Source organism: Zootermopsis nevadensis, unplaced genomic scaffold (assembly GCF_977971745.1).
Source record: "Zootermopsis nevadensis isolate Lab colony 2312 unplaced genomic scaffold, Znev_1.0 Znev_ptg000022l, whole genome shotgun sequence".
Lineage (NCBI taxonomy): Eukaryota > Metazoa > Arthropoda > Insecta > Blattodea > Termopsidae > Zootermopsis > Zootermopsis nevadensis.
Window position 1 is genome coordinate 2,190,643 of NW_028259154.1, and position 24,279 is coordinate 2,214,921.

Here is a 24,279-nt window from a genome sequence, read left to right on the forward strand (position 1 = left end):
TTTGTAGTCGAAATATTTCAAATCTTTTTAGTTTTGTGTGCTTTTTGGACATTTTCCTACATTTACCTTGGTGAGAACAGGCCGGTAAAGAAGGGACCAGGTGCAATAACGATCGTGTCCAGCAAATACGTCAAAATCAGGTTCAGTAGGGATGTCGTCCGGTCGGTAGCAGGGCTGTCGTAAACTGGGCTGCGCTTTCGGCATCCCAGGCATAGCCCATGTCATGCAGAGACCGTGCGCTGCAAAGACTGGCCCGGCGGAGACCGACCCCTGCCGAGAGAGGCCCCGAACAGAAGCGGCCCTCGCAGAGACCAGGTGTGGCAAAACCTACTTTTGGTACACCATACCCGGCAGAGACCGGGACCAGTAGACACCAGGCCTAATGCAGACAGGATTCGTTGGAGACCAGCTTCGGATTGGACTGGACCGACAGTTACCGGGGTTGTACCGTATCCAATAGGTGCCGGGCCCTACAGAGACCGTTCCCGGCAGAAGCTGTGGAGGCTGAGACCAGGAAGGAGGCAGAGTGGGAGTGAGTAAGCGATATAGGGAACTAAGTGAATAGCGAGTGAGGAATGAGGAATTGTTTGGGTGAGTAAGTGACTGATTCAGGGCTTCAGTTTATGAATTAGTTTGTTACTGAATAAGTGGGGAATGAGTGAGAAGGATCGGAATGTGCAGGTGGTACAGTGGGTGAGTGACTGATTGATTGAGCGGTGGAAAGAGTTGTGGAGGTCTCGGGTAAAGGAGCGAAGGATCGAGGAAGTTGGAAAGCTCGCGGGGGGATGGCAAGAACGAAGGACGAATGTGGGGGAGTGAGGCAGTAGTAACAGAGTGATTGGGTGAATGAGACGGTGAGGGAGAGTGTAACCGAGTGAAAGAAGAGGTGAGGTTGTGAATGGGCGAGGGAACAAAGTATCGAGTTATCGATGGCCGAGGGAGTGAGCGATTGAGGGATTTGGTGAGTGGATTAGTGAAAATGGGTGAGTGCGCGAGTGAAGGAAGGACGGAGGGAGGGAGAGATCATAGGTGTCAGGAAGCCATCGAGTGTGTGAGTGAGAGACTGATGGATTGAAGGTGTGATAGTGAGGGGAAATTAGTAAGTCATGGAGCAAATGAGCTCGGCAATGAGCGAGGGATCGAGTGAGAAATGCAGGAGTGAGCTTGAGAGAATGAGCAAACCAGGGAGTAGTAGAGTCTGGGTGGGTGGGATCGATCAATGGAGCTGGAAAGCAAACAAAGAGAGAGAGAGCGATAAAGCGATCGAGTGAGAGGCTAGACTTCCAGCTGATTCTGGCTGAAAAGTTGTCGGTGAAAATTGCCCAAATTGTAATAATATAGATGATTTTGGTGCGTCAAGAAGATATAAATTAACGGAAAAAGCATTTAGTGTTTCAAGTGTATGAATAATATTAATTATCTCAACGGTATGCAGGGTAAAATTATTTCAGCACAAAATTTGTCAGACAGTTACAGGTTGAAATCCTCAAACAAGCGGTTAACTTAAAATGAGTGGTCAAGCATCGTGAATCGATTTCTTGTTAGGAACCACTGAACGGGAGGCTCGGGCAGTCCCACAGCTGGTAATGAGGACAATCGTCCTTCCTACTGGGAACTGAACACCGACCAGTCACAAATCTCACTGAGATATCTTAGCGCTTACAAAATGGAACAGTTTTATTGCTGCACTATTCGACTTTTCTCTAAGAAATATATATAAAATAATTCATGTTGGTCTGCACAGTGCTGCCATCCGCCAAGAAATAATTTCAAATTGTTCATAATTGTCTCACAAACGCCGAAAATGTTGTTTTAAGTGTAATTCATAATTAATTATAAGATTACAGCATAAGGGTTAATTAAAATGATGTATTTCACAGACACGATGCAGGAATGTTAAGCCATTACAAAGCGCCTTTCTGCTTCTGCAATTCCACACTCACCTCTTCTAGTTTGGTTTCAAGAGCCTTCAGGCGCACCGCCATCTCATCCTGACATTCTTCTCTCGACAGAAGACTGGGATAAAATCGCTGCAAAATTGAGGCAAAGTAAGCATTAACAGTTCAAATGAGGGAGACGAGAAATGTATATAATATTTTGACCATAATGCTTTACGAGAAGAGACCACTAGCGAGACGTGGTCAGGACATAAAAATTATTTATTTTTTCATTTACGTAGTGAAGTTTTCAGTATCTCAGACTGTTTTTACTGAATCACAGGATGATAGTGAATGATGAATTGGAAAGGATGTGGAAGGAACTGGTCACAGCCCCATTTGAAGTGCACTATCCTGGCAGTAATCTAAAGAGACTGAGAAAAATCATGAAACTCCTCAGTGATACAGAAATTGACCTTTAGGATATGAGGGCATGAACTAGAATGATCTGAAGATGGCTGTTTATGGGTTGCAGCAACATGTAGCCTGGTACTTGCTGCCTCTATCATCAGAACAATGAGCACGGACCTCTGAAACGTTAAATTGTGGGTATATATGTATGTTTTTTCTTATAGCTCATTTATGGATAAACCAATTTACAACAAACTTGGCATGCATATGCCTAGGAAACAGGAGATTTTAGAACGGTGGGTGTCCTGGGTTCAAGTCCTGGGGAGGGTGGCTTCTGCAGCCTGGGAACTAAGTACGACAGAAGAAAGGTGACATGACTGAAGTTATTTTGGTGACGAGATTGCAAGAAGAACTCTAAAAATCTGTCCTGGGTCAGAGACCTGATAAAGATGGTTTCTGTAGCTCAGATATAAAAAACTGTTCTGGGTCTGAGTCCCAGTGAAGAACTAAAGATGTTCTAATACCAAAGTTATTCTTTTTTGGGAGGAGACTGCACCCCAAATTATGTGATGTGACAAGACATTACGTTAAAGGAGCCACAATTTTAGCAGACTACGCAAAATGAAACTGCATTTATTCCCAGAATACTACTAAAACAATCCCATCCAAACAGCTGGTTTGTTAAAAGTTTTCAATTTCCTGTTTAAACTATGTTGCACTATAACAAACTCATGCTTTTCAATTTTCTGCAGTCAGTAATACCAACATGACGATGACATCGTCCATATGCATATAACAACTTCACAATGGCTAGACCAATTTTCGTTAAATTTGGAATGCACATGCCATTGACGAGTACTCAAAAGTCATACATTTTAAATTCCGATAATGTGACAGATGCTTGAACTAGTGAGGTGGAAAGATAATATTATCTGTGATGTCATAACCTAACCTACAGTCTTCGATAAACGTGCGCTGATATCATCAATTCAACTGTTTCAGCTAAATGTTGTAACATTTAAGATATTTATATTATTACTGTTTTATTTTCTCATGTTTGCCAACCTATGACAGTATCCTTCCAGTATTTCATGTAATAAAAATCAAATCATGGCAAATTTGCCATCACTGCATATTATGCATCAACTTCTGTAAGTTTTGTTAAAAGTGTTTCCTACAAATGTACATCTCCTAAGGTGCCAGCTGGTACACATCACGTATTTACCGGTTGAGCTAATTAGCTAACGACAATGTTTAAGAAAAAAGATGTTTGTTCACTTTCGCAGAAAATATCAAAGAAGAAGAATAAATTCTGTCTCTCTTTGCACTGGACTGGATATTAATCGATCTTCTTGATTATTTAATGATGCTGTATCAACAGCAGACATTACACAGTTTGTCAGATTAATTATGAACAGTGGGTGTGGATATATCATATTTTCCATTTATGTGGTTAAACTGATACACTTTATTCCAGACGCTTCAATCTATATGCTAAGACTTTGAAGAATTATAAATTAATGAATACATAATTTAGCGATCCCCTTCTGCACGTAATTTACATTCATAAACACCTAAATTTGCCAAATACAACTTCAAGTTATAATCTGCTTACATTTTTGTAATTTTCAACATATAGAAAGGATTACTAACATATTTCGTGAAGATCTACTCACATGGTCACGTTGATATTAGTAATGACAGGAAATAAAAAGAAAATAAGTAGTTCTAAAAACCTGTGGCAGTTCTGGTGCCACTGTACGACTGTGAAGAATGGGCAGTGACAAAGGAGGATGATAATAAGGATCGTGGTGGAAGAATGAAGCTTTCACAGTCAGTCAAGGACGTCGAGATAAAAGAGGAATTAAAATATACTGTCAATAGAAGAGAAAACAAAAGGTTCCAAAATCTAACAGGTAGAACATCCTCAGACAATCAGCTCTGGAAGAATACCAAAGGGAAGAAGGTATTTGGGTTGACATCTTGTTATGGGAGGCTGAAGCCAGAACAGGAAATACTACAAGACCCTGAAGTGATAATGATGACAATGAAGTTAAAACATACAAATATGATCTCTATTGGTAGGATATTCATATAACGTTTCATTAAAATCTATAAAATGGCTTAAGATTGCTGTCTTCTGCACGATCATCGCCCTGATGATGGAGGCAGCATTGACCTCTGAAACGTTGGTGGACATCTACCGTACTACATGGCGCAACAACCCAGAAGACAGCAATTTTCAGACTCACCACCGTGAAAACCTCAAATCCCGTATAAAATGGTTCATAAGTTATTAGATCATGGACATGATGGCACCATAAGTCTGTCTGTCCTTACATAACACGATTAGTCACATGAAAGCAAATGTTCAATAGGTATGTAAAACATGTTTAACTGAACTCAAGCATTAAATATTAGAGATTAAGTCCCTTTTTTTTAATCGTCTATGGTCGTAGCCTGACCGTCGTGGCTCTCATGTGAAAGTACCACGGTGGTTTCGCCTTGCCTTCTGTGGCCAGTCTTAACCCACCAGACTGGAAGAGGAGGACGGACAAACATCCATGCCTTAGTGGGACTCACACCCCCGTTGCAGCGGCCAGGCGCACGAGGATAACGCCTCAGACCACGCGGCCACTACGACCGGCTAAGTCCCTCTACATGTATGAAAATAAGGCAGCTTAGTAAGTACCTTGATTCTTGCTATAAGGGTCTGAAGACAGAGCTTTGCTGAGGCCAGCATCTGCGCCGTCTTCTCTGGTCTTGGGCACTTACTGCAGCACAGTAACGTGGCTGTGGAAAGAAAGCAACGTTGTTACAGAACTGCAGCACACAGTGGCCCTAAAATTCAACGACACTGATGAATGCACGTGGAAATCTCTACGCACATTCTCGAAAGACGATTTCTTCTGTTTAGTAAAAGCTAACGCATTTTGGTTTTAGATGGCTGAACTGAAGTGAATTTAGAAGACTCACCATCAATCAACTGAGAAGTTATCTGCATGGTGCCCAAAGTATCCTTGATATCCTTCTCAAAGCCTGAGTCCTGGATGGCACTCCAGAATGCTTTGTGCAGGTAAGACACGACTTTCTCCAGTTCATCATACGTTTCATTGTCAATGTTAGTCAGCGTCAGCTTCGCAAACAGCTGCCACAACTTTACATTATTCCTCACCTGAAATATAATTCACAATTAAGTAAAGTCAACCACGGTTCAGGGAGTACATAGTGGGCAAGGATGTCCACGTGTGCTATTCATCATGACCTGTCATCCTATCATCATAATCCCACTGAGCCAGAGCCCAGATATCTGTACAATATCCAGGAACAGGTGCTGTCACCTTCAAAGTACAGGTAGCCCTCGATTTGTGCCGATTCAGAATAACGCCGATTTTGAAACCAGCAAGTCAAAAAGTAAATAATAATAATAAAAAAAAAATACTATTATTTATAACGTTTTACAATGTTTCTCGTACTGATTCGTATACTAAATCGTAATTCTGACATTGCTCATTTTGAATAAAAATTATAAATACAGTCATCTCTGCAATTGCGTATGTTTCGTTAACGTGAATTTGCTCCAATGAGATCGATGAATCAGTAAAAGTTCTTTGTGAAATGCAAACTTTTGCATATGCGAGTTTGCTATTATGCAATTTCATTCCTTTCGCTTTAAACTTTCAAAGGATTAATTTAAACTCTGCGGAGGTACTGGGGTTATTTTTACTACGCGACTTTCTATAGGTCGGCGTCTTACATGAATGCAACTATCGCATAACAGCAGAGATGATTGTACACATCCATCACATGAAAGAATCGCAGTCAATCGCGGGGACCAACAAATTGCCGATTGTAAGTGCATAAAATATATTTTTTAAATTCCCTTTATTTTATTTACGTTATTTCAGGGCTTTAAATGTAATGCCATTATATTACTCGTCAATGTTTGGGTGCTGGGAACGCATGTCATTGACTTCACATTGATTTACATTATAAAAGAGTTTCAATTTATGCCGGTTCATCCAGGAAAGCATCCTTGGCGTAAATCGAGGGCTACCTATATTAGTAGTGAGTCAGTGTTTCTGCTGTTCAAAACATTTCTGGAATTTATCTTCTAGAATGCTCTTCAGGATGGCCATCACATTTCCCTGAATGTTGGCAATTTCTGAAAATCTGTGGCCCTTCAGTGTTATTTTAGTTTTGGGAATAGCCATAAGACGCATCAGTCTTCTCTGAAGAAAAACCTCACGTAACCCTGCCAATATTTCCAAATAATAATGTGCTGGTTGACTGTTCAACATTATTAAAAAAAAAATGAAGTGAACAATGCCCATGTGGGTTGGGGGGGGGGGGGCACAATCTTCACTTGAGCTCCTAACATATGTGCCTTCCTGAACCTCTTTAAACTTTTTATGCTGCTCAACTTTTTCACAGCGTCAACACCATAAGCCTATGTTAACATCTGCAGAGTTTCTCTTGTGCTTTTGTGTAACTTTGAACAAAAACTTTGTGTTAATACGTTGCTCCTACAACCTATCACTCAATTTTCTGTCGGGACAAAAACAAACACTTGCGTAACTCTGCCACTGCTTCGCTACAACTGCCTCATTTGCTTCACCGACACACAAGAAACAACCACAGACAGACATTTCATAACATGTCGCTTACTCACTACTAGATGCGACAAATACGAATGCATTTCAGGAACTTAATTGTCACACTCTGTATATTATTTAAAATTTACTGTGAAATTATATCTTATTTCTTTATTTTTTAAATTCTGTTCAGTTTTCACTCTACATAACTAATTAAACAGGCCAAAGTTTTAACCTGTTCATCAAGATATTTAAGAACGTTTTTACTTATTTGGCCAGAATCATTAGATTTTTAACACAAATTTCTTGATCCACAACATGTGTTGAATAAATTATAAACTTTTACACAAAACACATCTATGGGTTGCAGATTGCAAACCGCTGGACTATATGACTTCGCTATGCGTTGTATTCAACCTAAGAGTAAGGGATGGGTTGCAACTTACTCTCAGACAAGATATAACTTACGCACGACACATACTGATATATATCTGTCGACTGTTTGCAATGGGCCATTCCTCTAGCTGGTATGTTCAAGTTCTTTCCAAATCACATTACTTTCACAGCGTTATCACAGCTAGAAAGAAGAGGGCGCAATCTTTACCTCAAATATTTTTTCTATGACAATAAACTTACCTGTTGTGTAAGTCGAGTGAACAACTGCTCAGCCTTCTTTTTCAAGTCCCCTTGAGCTTCTGAGCTGCAGACACCATCTACTAGTATTTCCAGCACCAGCGTGTCAACATGCTTCTCTTTTAGGTCCAGGACCCTGTTGTAAGCCTGTATCACCTGAGGAAGAGCATGACAGAAATTGACCAAACGACATGATCCTGAAATTATAAAGAATATGGTGAACATCCATTAACAAACAGTTTCGTTGTTTGTATTGTTCTCAATTTGGAATGACAACAGACAAAATCAGAACAAATGAATATGTTGAAGGAACGAGGTAACAGGAAAACGCCCCACCCTCAATTTAGCCAGATGAGGAAGCAGCTCAGGAAGACATCTGGAAATCTAGAAAGATTATATTGTGATTCCTGTAAAAAGCCTCCCTCAGGAAAGGATGATAAATGACTAAATTTATGAATTTTAAAAGCAAAAAAATCTCCCTACATTATATACAACATCCAACATAACAGATCAAACACTATCAGATATTTTGCATTCGTCTTATCCTGGAGAAAAAATAGGAAAGGGCCCCTACAATGGGATAGGAGTGCTGTACAACATTATTATTATTAAAATTGGAATACCCCTTTAACTAGTTAGGCTAATTAAAACGCAAACCTAAAGTAAAGTTACAATGTAAATAAGCACCTAAGATGACTGATAAACAGTAGACTTTGATTGTGATTATCATTAAATTCCTTGATAAGCGACTGTATATATTTAGAGTGGCGGAAGATCAGTTTTGGCCTGCCGAAGGGAAGCAATTCTGCGAAGATACTTCAGATTTCCTTCCAGTGAAAATTAATCTAAATCGTATGTGGCAACAAAAAAATTTTCTTTAGGAGCATTGAAGATGGGAGGAAAAAAGAAAGAAAGAAAGAAAAAGAAAAGCTGTCCTGCTCCACGGCATGTAGGCGTTTAGAAGGAAAGGAGGTATAGCTCCTATTCATTCTGAACCTCAGCACTAGACAGGGGAAAGCGGTCAGCGTCACACACCAGCCCCACTTTACCCCTGCGAAAGGACCCTGGTACACAATGGACAAGAGGCTGGGAGGGTCCCAGGACACAGTTTTATACAAAGGATATGCCTAAGACTGCACTTTTAAGATGTTTTCCAGCTTAAGAAGTTCGTATTGCATGGTCCCTTGGAGAACTACAGAAGAGGAATCCACTGTACTGAATTTTATTCAGTACAGTACAGTACAATACACATGTATTTTAAAAAGACACTACAAATCTTGAACTGAGCCATGGACGTGTACTATGAGAGTGGAATGTAAATTGCAAGCAGTTGAAATGAAATTCCTGAGAACAATAGCGGAAAAAACTAGGAGAGATCAGATTAGAAATGTGTGTTGGGTGACAGCTCAAGATGGAGGAAACAGAGGACTGAGATGGTCCAAACATGTTAAATGAGTGGGTGTGAATAGAATACAAGAAATATTGGATATGACGATGAGTGGAAGAAGAACAAGATGGACAGACAAAGTTAAGTGAGATACAGAGAGGCGAGGACACTGGAGGACGGTAGATAAAATGCAAGGCTCCTATGCAAAATAACTTAAGGAGGAGGAAGAGGAAGGAGAAACAGCAATATAATAAATCAAGATACTTATAAAAAAAAAAAAAAAAAAATCAGTTAACCATCGAAATTGATGTAGTGTCAGACAATTTTTTACTTCTACAAAGAATCATATGTTACTGATGCCAAAGTGTGGTGACTGGCACTCGTGCTTTTACGCAGAAAATACCAAATCCATATCTCAGCCAAAAAAGCCAGATATCTCAAGGTGTTTGTGGTGACACCGCAGAATGATGCTGGACTAAGAACTTAAAATAGTTCAGCCACTTCTTCTGACTTACAGCCTGAACAGCCGATAAATCTTAAGCGAACTTCGAAGATGACGTACCTCGTGGAACTTGCCGATGCTAGTGCTCGCAAATATGTAATTTTCCCAAATATGCCAGTTCTCATAGTTCCACTTGAGAGATTCCTGCAGTGCCATCCATGCTCGGAACTTTTGGTCCATCTTCGAATATGCTTTAGACAGGTTGTTCCAGGCTTCAAAACTCTGAAACATGATCACGATTCAACTGCTTCAACTGGAAAGTTAAACATAACGCGCCCCAAAAATGTTTCTCTGACATTTCATTTAACTTCACACAGTGTGGTAGAGTCTAAGGGTTAATAAACTTTTTCACCAGCCACGAAACTAATGCAACTAAGCAGTACCATCCGAGTCTTCATGTCCGAGAACATGCAAATATGTAGAGGGAGGCACTCCGCCACTTCATCTGGAACTACACAAAACAAACTTCAACACTCATGTGGATTTTGTGAGTTTGCATTTTATTTATCAATATTTTCCCCATAAGACACTGCAAACATTTTATTTGAATTTTTTTGGCATATGTTAAAATTAAAGAATTATTCGAGAACGCAGAGGTAGGTGGGACAACCTGGTAGTTTTTCGGCTAAAGTTGAATTAAGGATAAGAATTATACCTCAGGATCAAGTGCACAATATCGCTGATAAGCTGTGGCACAGAGGGACCAATTCTCTTGGACCAGAGCAGCAAACCCCAGGAAATACCAGAGAGAAAGCTGCAGACTATTGATGGCAAGCGACTCCTGAAGGTGAGGAATGCTTTCAGCATACTGAAACACAAATAATCCATTAAATGGGAGGAAGTGATGCATTCTGTAAAAAATATTCTGTGCATTTCACGACGCAGTGTGATTCATCACCATCATTATTTTGTCAGAGACCAGGTCATATGTTCTGTTACAGGCGCTGTTTAAGTATTAGAGTTTAAATTCAAAACTGGTCCCAAACTAATTTCTCGTCTCCGAGTTTGCTGAATAAGGAGAACACATTCATTATCTGTTCCAAAACAGTTGTCTGTGACCATTTCAAAATAAGCTTCTTTTATGTTGCCTACTTACAAAGGAACAGCAAAGAGAAAACGGAAGCAGTCCTTCCTGGCTACAATCATATAAGAGATGCCTTACTTGGAATAACACAGTACGTACTTCGTTTGAGATGCATTTCAATAGCCAGTACTTCGTAGATAAATGCAAACATAAGCGAGAATATGAGCTACCTTCTTCTTGTTAAAGTAGTACAATGCCCAGTGCCGCTGAGCGCGCCCACTCTTGTGGCCTGACAACTCCCACGCCTTCTCATAGCACAGCGGATCATCTGTAGCATCTCCCATCAAGCACCACAATGTCACGGTCTCCTTCTTGTGTAGTTCTTTCTGTATTATTTCTGCAGCCTGAAATACACACATGAGACTCCATCAGATCTAACACCTCACAAAAAACTTGGTAACTGCAAAATTTCTCAAGCAAAGACATATAAATTCTTTAAAAGATAATACAAAGAACTTTACACAGCCTCTGACAGAAATGTCTGTTCTGTTTTACCTTATGCCTAAGGTTCAACAGGTTGTAGCACATGATAACTTTTTCCCAGAGTTGAAGTCGTAGGAAGATGTCCAAAGCACTCTTCACAACCCCAAGGGAAACTAACAGATCTGCCAGTTCAGTTTCAACCTTCCAGTGAGGTGGTAGATGTGAACAAAAAATGTAATGATGTCTCAGTCCGGCATGCGGATTCCTTTTAGTGAAGCACTGCACTAACTCCTGCAATAAACAGACTATAATGGAAACCACAGTAAGAGTCCGTAATTACGGCTGGTCTGCACCACCAGTTCAACTACTAGACAAACTAGGCAGTTGCAGTGAAGAATATGAACAGCCTACAACACAAGATTGGATAAGAGTGGCAAAAGAACTGCTGTTTGTGTTTGTGACCACTGCTAGCATGCGTACTCTTACATCACAATGCATATGCTCTTGTTAGTCAGTACATACATGAGTATGCATTGTACACTTGCTCATTTTAATAGTTCTTTTACAACGCCAGTAATCTTTCGTGAGTTCTAACTCGTCGAAAAGTGCTCTCAAATAAACTAAGAATAATTTAATACTTATAACTTCTTAAATTACAACAGACTGTTGAAAAAGAAAACATAAAATGTTACCTGACTTAAACTACTTGGCATTCTGTAACACTGCACATTAATTACTAAGCAAACTGAAATTGCTAAAATCAGTCCAGCTCTGTACGTATTACTGCTTTACGCTTCTACCACCAATGTTAACGGCCATTCCACTATGACTCAGTGTCAAGAGCCTAATCAGATTACACAAGTTCCAGAAGCCATTAAACATACTTCAGTCCGTACCCAATAACCTAGCGAGAACTTAAAAGATGGACGGAAGGTTACACCCATCTGACTGTAAAATAAATAAAGAACAAGTAGGAAACATAACCACCTACCTCCGTTTGCATCATGGCTCTCTCTACAGTGCGAGAATTGTGGCCTTCAAGACGGCAACGTTGGAGCAGAGCTGACATCTGCAAACTCCACAGAACGGGGTGAGACAAGAGACACTGTAAGAGACATTAATCACTTAAAAATGACCAACAGTTTATGCGACATACGTATCAATCAGTCGCAGCCCAAAAAATAAAAGTGCCAAGGTGGTCTCGCACAGAGTTCAAGGCTCAAAGAAATAGGAGGCTGTTTTTATCTTTATGTAAGCTATAAGTTCTTGTGTTTACAATGTATATAGAACTTCTAATATACTCTCAAAATCTGTTTTAATCATAATTTAATTCATGCATTTTTAGGCATTAGCACCACTGCTATATGCAGTGCTTCACTAATTAGAGAAGTAATGATGCCCGCCATATCTGTGATGTTAATGTCAAGAGTCTTCATGAAGAGATTAAATCTTTCCTGTGTGTACATTCTGAAGGCAGGCGCTTCCCACTTCAGTCTGAGCCATATTAAAATATTTCTGTTTATTTCTTGGTACAATCAACATTACTAGTGACATTACATACATGCACCACAATAGACTATTATTTTGTTGCTGAACACATTTGGAATTAGCACGAGGCACATACAAAAAGAGTACGGACATATATATGTTAGGGAGACAAGCGGTTTTAACCCCATATACTGCCACTGTAACTACTACATGTGATATGTTCATTTGAGTTATCTCGTTGGTTTTAAATGAGAGAGCTCTTCGACACAATTTTACTAAACCAGTCTATTTGGGCATCTGAGAACCAAGTAGGATTTGAGGTTGTCACAGCAGTGAGCATAAATAAATGTTGGTAAACTTCTACCAGACTACACAGCATGACAACCCAGAAAACAGCCATCTTCATCCTCAAACTAATTCGCATTCTGTAATAGACACTAACCTCACATATCAACATTTACACATCACAAAAAGTGCACTGAGACAAAATACGTCACCTGTCTGTTGCCTTTTTGTACCTTTATACAATGCGGATGGAAAGATTCGTATTGCTAATGACAATAAAATTCTAAAATGGCATAATTTCACAGCTTTCTACGAGGCGCGTCCCAAAAGTAAGTTTCCCTGAGGCCGTTTACAGAAACAAAACACAATTTCATGGAAATATTTATTGCAACAGATACAGCAAGTGTCCAGCTATTTTTCAACATATTCGCCACCGGAATTGAGACATTTGTCATACCGTGGGACCACCTGTGTCGTAGAAGTCTGCCGCCTGGGATTGGAACCACTGTGTGACAACCATCTCCGCCTCTCTGTCATTCTCAAAACGCTGACGCTGACCGGACAGGAATTTCTTGAGGTGTAGGAAAAGATGGAAATCACTGGGAGCGAGGTCCGGGCTGTAGGGTGAATGATTAAACACCTCCCAGCTGAACTCCTGCAGGAGACTTGCTGTCCGTCGAGCCGTGTGCGGCCTAGCGTTATCGTGCAGGAAGACAATACCGGCACTAAGCATCCCGCGCCGCTTGTTCTGAATGGCCCGTCGCTGAAAATTGTCTGCACCAGCGACGCACCATCTGCTTGCTCATAACGTTAGGCCCATAGACCCGGCACAGCTGACGATGAATTTCGATCGGCGCTATGCTCTGTGCATTCAAAAACTTTATCACTGACCGCACTTCACAGTCGGCAGGAGCTGGAATAAGAACCTCCACCTTCAACAGCTGCAACGATGCTACTGTGAGAACGCGGGAAGTACCGTTAGTGCATGCGCCATGCTACGTCATTGCTCTATCACGTACGCACAGTCGCTTCGCTCAATATAAGGTTTGCTAGCTGTGGGACGAGTGGGAAACTTACTTTTGGGACGCGCCTCGTATTAGAGAACTAATCCCTCTGACTGGATTGGCATTAGGACTCTCTAATGGGCCCAACTAAGTAGGCAATGAAGGCATGAAAAGACCCAGCTCCTGAAACGTAATGTTCTATTCGTAGACACAGGACAACGCACAAAGAAAAAAAAATCATACTAACTGTAAAATACCACTATCAGTAACTTTCACAATAAATAAAGAATCTGTCCTGCTACATGCCATGTAGACGCTTGGGAGGAGATACAAATACAGCAAAACCCTGTGAGTGTCCCAGTATTTTCATGTTAATCAATTAATCATAACAACTCCACTTAAAAAAGGCTATTCAAACATTCAAGTTGGTAGTGGAAACTAACCCCGTGGAGGAGAGTCCTTCTTGAGAAGGGACTAGTTGCTTGGCTAGTCAAAAAAAATTCCTGTAATATTTTTTTAAACTTTAGGCGCCCACAACAAACCACCAAGCCTAAGGTCATGTGCCATCTTCAGCCTTGCGACCAAACTCCTGTTTGCTGGCTGCCTGAGACCGCCAGTGAAAACAAGACGTAATTTAAGGATTTTCAAATATCAAACAGCTTAATCAGAAGGAAGTAACATGTAATCATATGTTACTGTTGTTGACGTCAAAGTATTTTATGATATGTGGTGCTGTGTTGTATTACGACACAGTGACGCGCTTCAACAATTCATAATGTGATACAATTCTTAACCATGATCTTAATATGGTAGAATATACAAATGATGAAGTTTTAACTGTTCATATTTTTATATTAACTTATTTTAACATACACTCATGTCGCACACTATTAACCATAATTTGAATTCAGCCAGTCAATAGGACACGACTTATGTGCGGTACTGCATAACAAAGATAAAAATGTTACGTTTTCACAAGGTTTCAGACACATGTTTTACGCTACTATACCACAATCAAGGCACAACATAGTCGCGCAGACAATTACCTGACGCCCGATGACGGACCGTACGTCCGAAACAGATCGCTTAGTAAAAAAATTAAATACTTAGACATGTAATTGAATGCTAGAGCTTGTAATATCTATTTGTTGCATGGAGACAGACAATAATAATTTTATCTTCTTCAGATAAAGCAGTGTTATTAAATACCCTGAGAGTCAATGAATCAATTGAAACATCAACGTTAACATTTCAGATTTATAACCTCGGAAATAAACTCAATTGTCTCTTACCATTAAGTACGGCATCAATTCTTCATCTGCCAGTTTGTCTTTGGGTTGAGACTTCAGGGTTTGCACACTGCAAAAACAAAAACAGTCCTCACAGCCCTTCATGGGAGGTGACACAAAAATGTTGGCAATTAGAATCATAAAAATGCTGACCCCAGATGACACCCAGTTTGTTTTGCTAGCTACACCACTTACTTGAGAACTGTTAATTCATGTTTCTCTGGTCCAAACTAACTTTTCTGAGGAAAACATTTATCAATTTAAAAATGTGGGTGCTTGAAAGTGAGGAGGCTAGGGCTCGATTTTGGGCTGTTACGCCATAGTAGTAGTAGTAGTAGTAGTAGCAGCTTGAAAGTGGACACACTCGCAATACAACAGCGCTACTTGTCTGCATGATGCCATTTAAACTTTCAAAACTTCTGTTCGGACATGTGCTTACAAAATTCCCAGGACAACAGCTTGCTCCAGGGGATGCAGGGTTGGAAATTCACCATCCGTTTCATTTGAGAATTTGATCTTATCCAATCTTACTTCATTATTAAGTCTCAAATCCTGAAACAATTCATTATAATATCAAAGTAGTGCAAAATAACTGTGATAAGTTCATTTAGTGTTACAAGGAAATGGTTTTTCTTTCCTTCAGTGTTGCCATCATGCCACAAAGACATGCAATTTCAAACAAAACTGCAGTGCTCGCAGCAGACGAAGCCAGCAGATAAAATCATAACACTTCACTTGAAAGCAATCACACACAGAAAGCTAAAATGATGTTTGAAAGATGGTGACTGACTCATAGCAGTAGCCAACTGCTACAAAGAAAAAGATCATAAAACCAGGGTAATTTAAATATAACCACTAATTACACACAGAAAAAAAATATTGCTAAAAATGGCAGGAAAATAAGTACGATCTAGGAACAAAAATATGAGGTGTCACTGTGTGTAACACTTTTTTTCATTCTTAGCATTACAATCCGCTGCCTAAGCAGTTCTCAGTCTGCAAACATTGTAAGTGTATTTGACTTTCTGGTGACAGCACTGATTGGTCAACATTACCTGCAAGCACCATTTCTCAATCTGACTAACGAACTCTTGACGTCAATAAAATTCAACACTTATAATTTATGCAGCCACAAGACATATCCAAATTTGGAATTATATGTAAAATGCAAATATAAATTTCCCAACACAAAACTGAAATTAGACAATGTATTAAAAAGGACTGTAAAATACTAAATTTTATGGACGTCTGTTCAGCCAGAGTGAAGATTTTTAAAACTTAAACTTGCACTCAAGAACAAGAGCATTCTGAATATTGCTAAAAATAATTAGACTGAAACATGTTACCTTTGGCAAGTGTTCTGACTGAGCAATGGGGAAATGAACAGGCCTGCTGCTTTCATCTACAGACACTCTCAGAGTGAGTTGGGCCAGCTCCCTCATTTGGAAGTGCGTCCTCTTACCAAGTGCACCTAAAGGAAATTAAAATAATTGTTACTTGGTGAGATTTCAGGTTCTCACAAGCAAGCACAAAGGCAGCAGTCCTCTGGGATATTGTGAAAGCTGACTAATGTTTCAGAGGCGCGTACTACCTTCTTCATCATGGCGATGAGTGTTACTTCCCGAATTGATGGATCTGATGTCAAACCTTCAGTATTTCTCTGTTATGGTCTGTGTCTTAGACAATAAATTACAAAGGGTCACTGCACTGTGCAAAAATTTTGAACTAAATATCAATTCAGGCAAATGTATAATTATAAAAATAAGACAGGGGGGCATCAAAAAAACAAAAATGTAGTAATCATAAGATGAGAATTTAGAAAACTTTCGAAGTCAAACAGTGACAAAAGGAAATATTGAAGAACTTACAGAAAAATTATACGTTATGAACACCATAACTCTGGAAATGCCTCACAGTGGGTAAAACATGCCCACGTAAAAGCTACTTTTCATCCATAGTAAAGTATGAAGCTGATGTTAGCACACCAAAGCTTAACATTTGCTGAGGCATTCAACAGCCAATCACAACAGCAGGGTGGGGACAGCATTAAGAGACATTTGTATTGTGGGAAATTCAGAGCAGTGCTGTCATGTTTTACTATTTAGTCATCGTGGGTCTGACCTGAATGGCCTTAATCAGCGGTACAATATACTTGGCGACACTTGTGATTTTGGCTCTGTACCATGAGATGAGTCAGCCCACCTCACGCACCCCATCCTGTTTCACAGTGTTCTTCTGATTAGCTTTCGCCAAAGATTCACGGAAAATGGAATCTGTATTAATAGCAGCAGAGGTATTTTCAGAGAAGCAGAGAACACAAAAAGAGCAAGAGAATTAGCAATGAGAAAATTAGAGAATTTATAAATGAACACCATGGAAGGCAAATCAAAAAGACAACAGAATAAGATGACATGGACATATTTCAACAATTAATGAAGATGGTGCCAAAACAAGGAAGTAAAACAAAGAATACCCAAGAGGGAGACAGATCAAGAGAACAGCTTATGAAGGAAGAACATGGGCAAAAAGTGAGGAGCTGTGGGAAGACAGAATAGTGGCGAGGCTTGGTTGCAATGCAATGATAAATTATAACATGTTGGTCAATACAAAAACAATTCAAGGCTGCCACTCTCACAAAATTGCTACTACTTCTTTGAAATCTGCAGTGATGCATAAGACAGCTTCCTGCAGAAAACATGTAAAGCTTATGAAGATTTCTGTCTTCTGGGTTGTTGCGCTGTGTAGCCTGGTCAATGTTAACCAACTTAACTACTTAGGTTATGTAGTTCTGAATGAGAAATCATAAGCTGATAACGCGAGAATGTAGCAATGGTTTTCAGCTATCAGAGGTACTATTCACGAATCTTCCTGCAGGGACTAACAAAATCACAATCACCTCGGTCAACATAGCTGGTACCTGGACAAGATTCAATTTCCCAATGAAATTTCCAAACTTTTGGAATTCATTCTCTTGGTGTTTCAATTCAAGCAGCTAAGAATAAATCACTCTTACTACCCTTCTGCCTCACCTACATCATGACACTTCTCAACTTACCAGTAAGCTCTAAGTTCATGTTAGCTGCCTTCAGTGCCACCTTACAGTGCTCTTGCGACTTCACGACGTGCCTGTAAAAGAGATGGATCTGCGCAGCCTCCAAATGGAAGCAGATGTGGTTGTGCTCTTTGGCCATCAGAGCTTCGCATTTCACCAGTTCTTCCAAAAGTGCTGTAATGCCCTTGTGTAGGGTAGGGGAAAACTCATCCAGGACTTGTTGGTGAACAAACAAGCATCGCAGGAGCCACCACTTGCTGCCCTGAGAACAAACAAAAACATTCTTTGTGTACTTCAGTTTTCACAGTCTGACTCCCCCTACAACTTGGTGTGTGCGTGACATCACAATTCTAGGAAATTTATATCAATTCCACTAGTAATTGAAAATGTACTTGACTGCAATTCAGAACTGAAACCTAAGATAAATGTTTTCAGTAAGGGACAGCCTAGACTTCCACAAATTACGACCCGCCCGTACGTCGTTCACGCGCCACGTAGTTTGGCCATAGTTATACTCTCAAAATACTGTGACCCAGTATAATTGAGCCAGAAGTCACACCATTACAGCACAGTTTAAACAAACGACCATGAAATTGATTATATCAAATTATACTATATTAATGTCTTAAAGGACATCTATAGCATTGAATGGTTGTGAAATTTCATAAAACAAAAATTTGCAACATTATATTTCTGACAAAAGTGTATCACAGTAGAGAGGTATTACTTGTGTGCACAGCAATAATAACACAATTATATTGTTTCTTTAGTGTGACAGAAGACGGATGCCAGAAGCATGTGAAAGATTCCCAAGGGTAATATGGTATTCCTGCAAATACACAAATGATGAGAATTTATATAAAAGAATGACCTGTACAGTTGGTAATGCTGTCATATTACTTGAAAAGGTGTTACTAATGACGTTTTCAAAATATATAAATTAATGTTCATATTATGCATATTTGAAATTCAAGATTCATGCAACTTGCACAAATTAGAAATTCAATTATGTAGTTCCTCTCTTCTGCTCATTCTGCACCCATAAACAATGTTTTTAATGGATATCTAGGGGAGTTAGTTCTGGTGGATAACCATGACCAATCCATTGGTCACGGAACTATTCATTCAGGTAATCCATCTTGTTCCAACTGAAATGTGAGGGTGCCCCATCACACTGGACGAAAACCTGTAAACGTGTTTCTGTTTTGTATAAGATGCTTGACTGACCCTGATGTTCTACATAAGGTTCAAATCATTTTGAATTTCAAATATCCACAAATACATAACCATTGAGAATTAGACCTGTATTCATATGACTTCTCTGACTCAGAATGACCTCATGAATAAGCTCCTGAAATATTCATATAAAATCAATGGACACATTCTATCAGATTCCTAATAATTTAATCTTCAAATGTAAATATCCATGTACTAACTAGCAGAGGCTGCGGCCTATCACAGCAAACTTGTAGACAGACACGTGCTAACAGCAACAGTTCTGGATGACTCATGACAGGACAGCAGATTTCTCCATCAAGAACCAGGCAAGCTGTTACCTCATCTTGTAACTGTTTCTCGCTCATGATGCTACCTTTATACCAAGACTGTAACCATGGTACAATACAGTCGTCGCAGGCTGGATACTGGTAATTTTCCAGTGGTGGACCTGTCCAATTGCTCTGTACAAATGCATAGAGACTGGCTATACCCATACAAAGAACTTCCAACTGCCTGTCAAACAAAAGAGTGATAAGTAGGATTTGAGGTTTTCACAGCAGTGAGTATGAAGAATTCCGTCTTCTGGGTTGTTGCGCTGTGTAGTCTGGTCGATGTTAACCAACGTTTCAGAGGTCATACTGCCTCCGTCATCAGCGTATGAAGATTTCTGTCTTCTGGGTTCTTGCGCTGTGTAGCCTGGTCAATGTTAACCAACGTTTCAGAGGTCATACTGCCTCCGTCATCAGGGCGATGAGTATGAAGATTTCTGTCTTCTGGGTTATTGCGCTGTGTAGTCTGGTCGATGTTAACCAACGTTTCGGAGGTCACACTGCCTCCGTCATCAGGGCGATGAACCATATTCATCGCCCTGATGACGGAGGCAGTATGACCTCTAAAACGTTGGTTAACATCGACCAGACTACACAGCGCAACAACCCAGAAGACAGAATTCTTCAAAAGAGTGATAAGCGTAAAAACCAGAATACCATAGTCGGAGCATTAATTTTTATTAAGTGTTTTGGAGTTACCAATACACAGAGTCAGACATAAATTGTAACCCACCTATTAACTTCTGATAGTTACGTTCTGTGTTGCGAATAACTCATTTCCTGGCAGTATGTTGCCATGGCAGGTTCCAAGTTAAGTGGGATAGTATTATTTTGGAAGAAGTTCCTTGCAAAGCAAACTGGAGATACAACTCCAAGAGTTAAAAAAGATATAATGGCTGGCACTGAAAGGTTAATTACATCCTCAAACATAAAAAATAACAGTTATAGTTAATGAGATCTTCATCATCAATATGCACTAAATTTCTGTACAATGAACCATTTTTAAGAAACCTGATAAAATTTAATTTCAGCTTCAAGTAAGCCAGTGTTATAGCAGACTGAATTATTCTCTACTAGTAGAACCTGAAGGTTACACATGCCTAACACGTTTGCGACTGGACATGAAAGCGAGCCAATCTCCTTTCATGAAGACCTAGATTAATTGCCATTTCTTGATCTTACAAATGGCAGTTCTCCCCAAGTCCAAAATTTTGTATGTATTTCTTGTGTCTCACATCCAAGCTACATCATAGCGTTGCAGATTTCACTTCCTCAACATTACTAAGTGACCTGCACAAATCATGAAGTTCCTCGTTATATAATAACATGAACTGCGCACTTACTTCATCCTCTTTAGGTCAACACAATTTCCTAAGCCATTTGCGTTCAAACTCTTGTTAGACTGATGTAACCATCTCATCAATTTCAGCACAGGAAATACCAAATTTCACTTACACCTGCTGAGTAATCTTTGGCATAAGCAGAACCTCCCTGCACCCTACAATGCATTCATTTTATGCTCCTTGTGCAAATAATGCTCAAAAATTAATCTTTATTATTCTATGATATAACCTTTGGTATAAATTTCTAGTGATCTACAAATTCTCACAACTCTGCAGTAACTTGTTACTTTCTTGTAGCAATTTCACTGAGTTGTTTCACAAACAATTACCCACAAACATGAAAACAGAGTAACAAAAATGGATACTCCTATTTGTTGAATGCAAGAAGAAAATGACTTCATACTTACTGTCTTGGTGTTGTACAGTTGTGATCCATGTATATTTTCACAGATTTCTCTAACAATACATCAAGGGTAACACTGTCACAATTGCCATCTAAATACTGGCAGTACACTTCTTGACATTTGGATGTTGTCAGTAACTCCATATACCTGCCATTTCTTATATCGTCCATAAACTGATTGACACTACCTACAAGAGCAATTGAAAATATTACTATAAATGTCTGGAAAAGTGACATTGACACAAATAAAAGTAAGCTGTGGAAAAATTATATAATGTCTATAGTAGAACGAGTGGTTAGGTTCTGCTCTTTGTGACAGGCCGAACAGCTCAAGGGCTAGAGCTCAGTCCGTTCAGAAGCTGTGTGACAGAAATATCAACAGCCAAACTATATTTTTGCAAGTTTTTACTTATTCTTTGCAAAGTGTTATTACTTTATTTCTCAGATGGAGAAGAATGGAGTGGATCTGTTTTGCTACGCTTTCAAATTACTATACAACATTCATGTGTACCTAATACTTTACATGCAAATACATTTAAGAAAACAATTTGCATTCACTGGAAACCACATTCCACCACGCTACATTTGGCACTACTGTAGGTTCCAATTCCCTTGCTTCATTCCCCCTCCTCGCTCCTGCCTTTACTTCTTTCAAAGCCACAGTACTTGTGATTGGTGCAGGTTTCAGCCGCCAATTCTGTTGAAAACACGATAACCAACTCCATAAAGCAGGGTCATTTCAGAAAGGCTAAATGTTGCTCAGTTAGTCCAAATATTCCCTGTTGTTTGTGAAACCTAAAGGTTTATTATAAAGCCAATTTTCCCATTAACATGTAATGCTTTTCAAGAATTTCTGTTTCTTTCTCAAGGATACAGCTCCCTCCTGTTAGAAATTCTTCACAATCTAGTGTGGATGAAGAATCCTTTGTGGGCCCATCCATGTCTATCATGTTTTTAGGAGGCAGGAAAATTGCATAATGAGATAAAATGGGAGATTCACCATGATGTTAAGTGAATGGCTGGGGATTTCCCATATGGAATTCCCCACCCAATCACTTTGGCAGGCAGGAAGACATGTAATGTGCATTATGAAATATTACATTCTTTACATGAAGTGTATGAAATAAATGCTTAAAGGGTTAGCCATGTCTCTCCAGCCATCTTCTTGCATGATGCAACATGAAAACCAATGATTTTAATAAAATTTGGTGTAGAGGCATACCGAATGAAAGTACTCACACTTTATACTTTTCCTGCTCTCCTACAATTTTTCTAATTATCTCTTCAGAAACTTTAGCTGCCTCTTTAAAACCATCTTTTGCACTTTCAACAGCCATTTCCTGTTTTATCAATAGTAGGAACTTCTAATTTCTCTACAATTTGTTCTTCTACCCAGTACTTATCTTCTTTCAAAGGAACTGCTAAGATTTTGGCACTGTAGACACATTATCTGAGGAATGTAATTTCACAATACTTTACATCAACACCAACCACCTGACCAACACTTATTTTCCAGCACAGCACACCAAGGCTAAATTTTCTTGGACAAGGAATATAATTGTTTTCATTTTTCTGCAAACTCTGAAACGTGTAGTTCATATTAAGCAAAGAATGCAGACTTTTCTTACTGAAAACAATCAATGCTGATAAAGCAGTAACAAATGAAATGGACATAACTGTATGAATGCTCTTGGTTTCTGCTACCGAAACTATTCTATTCCACATTTGATCTAATACTTCCTGATGTGATACATGATGGGCATATATGTAAAAAAAACTTATGCTGTGGAATCTCTCTCGTACAATACTTACAAATGCTTCAGCACTACTCACTGCATGCTGACCAGCTTTGCAAGTTGTACCTACTGCCTGTTTTACAGTTTCACCAGTTCTATCAACACCTTTACCACATGTGATGTGGCACGGAAATGCCATGAAACTGTCACTCACGACGTTCCTGGCAAAATGCTAAATTTGCAAGAAGGAATCATTTGACCTAACTACTTACTACCTCCATTCAACCGTCAGTCAATAATTAACAGGCTACACGTGCTATATCCCAGAAGAAAGATCAGTCACTATGTGAAAATCAAATCTCACCTGTTCCGTTAACATCGCCATCCAGAACCTCTTCAAACATCTCAATTTCTTCCATTTTTCGTCACGATATATTAACTAATATTTACAATCAGCGTGCTTTTCACACACAACACTTATTTCGATCAATAACATGCACGTAACCTACATTTCTGCATCACTGCAAGTTATACCAACATAACAATATAAACATAAAAGCATTGATCATAGCATTGCTTAAAGTTCATCAGTTAATCAGTGCCTTTGACCAGACGTAATGTGACACCATGCGGTTTTCGTTGTTCAAGATCGGCAACTTTGTGATGAAAGGTAACATTGGGTTGTAGCACTGTGTAGTCTTGTATGAGTTTACCCTGATGATGGAGGCAGCAAGGACCTCTGAAACGTCGGTAAACTTCTACCAGACGACACGGCGCCACAAACCAGAACACAGCCATCTTCAGACTCACCGCCGTTGAAACCTCAAATCCAACATTTCTGAGATCTTTGCAGCCTATATTCACGGCAATAAGACCTGCAGTTGGCAACGCACTTGTTCTGCCATCTATTATTGTCCATAAATAACACAACGTCGGCGAGGTGTCGGCTAATTCGATAAAACGGATAACTGTTATTCAACCTATATAAATTCTTCCCACCATTCATTGTCACTGCTGAACCTTTCTCATTATTAATCGAATGAATGATTTTGAAACACTGGTATTTTGGGGGGATACTGTACCATTTGGGTTTTTGCATGTCTAGCAGACTACATGGCGCAACAACCCAGAAGAGAGTAATCTTCAGACTCGCCGCCGTGAAAATCTCAAATCCTACAACTGAAAAGTAGTCTCCTTCTGCAATATTCATGTTTCACAGT

General features: G+C 39.5%; 1 protein-coding gene across 2 annotated transcripts; it reads right to left on the minus strand.

The window, feature by feature from the left end:
• Nucleotides 1-66: 66 nt before the first annotated feature.
• Nucleotides 67-23,867, minus strand: LOC110826530 (tetratricopeptide repeat protein 27). Of its 2 annotated transcripts, XM_022057252.2 has the most exons (17): nucleotides 23,424-23,867; nucleotides 21,328-21,511; nucleotides 19,467-19,761; nucleotides 18,034-18,292; nucleotides 16,325-16,449; nucleotides 15,418-15,530; nucleotides 14,982-15,048; nucleotides 11,904-12,017; nucleotides 10,985-11,203; nucleotides 10,660-10,833; nucleotides 10,061-10,213; nucleotides 9,466-9,627; nucleotides 7,520-7,672; nucleotides 5,265-5,463; nucleotides 4,981-5,081; nucleotides 1,944-2,030; nucleotides 67-1,225 (listed from the first exon to the last, which is right to left on the minus strand). In XM_022057252.2, the coding sequence occupies exons 1-17, from the start codon at nucleotides 23,476-23,478 to the stop codon at nucleotides 1,217-1,219; spliced, it is 2,469 nt and encodes an 822-aa protein (XP_021912944.1). In that variant the 5' UTR covers nucleotides 23,479-23,867; the 3' UTR covers nucleotides 67-1,216. The 2 variants fall into 2 exon arrangements, with proteins under 2 accessions (XP_021912944.1, XP_021912943.1); XM_022057251.2 differs by lacking the exon at nucleotides 67-1,225 and having other exon boundaries at nucleotides 1,850-2,030.
• Nucleotides 23,868-24,279: the final 412 nt, after the last annotated feature.

What these genes read in the sequence shown, in the direction of transcription:
- LOC110826530 (XM_022057251.2), bottom strand. Translation starts at nt 23,478, where the DNA reads ATGGAAGAAATTGAGATGTTTGAAGAGGTTCTGGATGGCGATGTTAAC. An exon ending in CATGAACTTAGAGCTTACTG is followed by an intron (nt 16,450 to 18,033) that starts GTAAGTTGAGAA and finishes AATTTCCTTTAG; the next exon opens with GTGCACTTGGTAAGAGGACG. An exon ending in GCATCGGCAAGTTCCACGAG is followed by an intron (nt 7,673 to 9,465) that starts GTACGTCATCTT and finishes GCTCTTCCTCAG; the next exon opens with GTGATACAGGCTTACAACAG.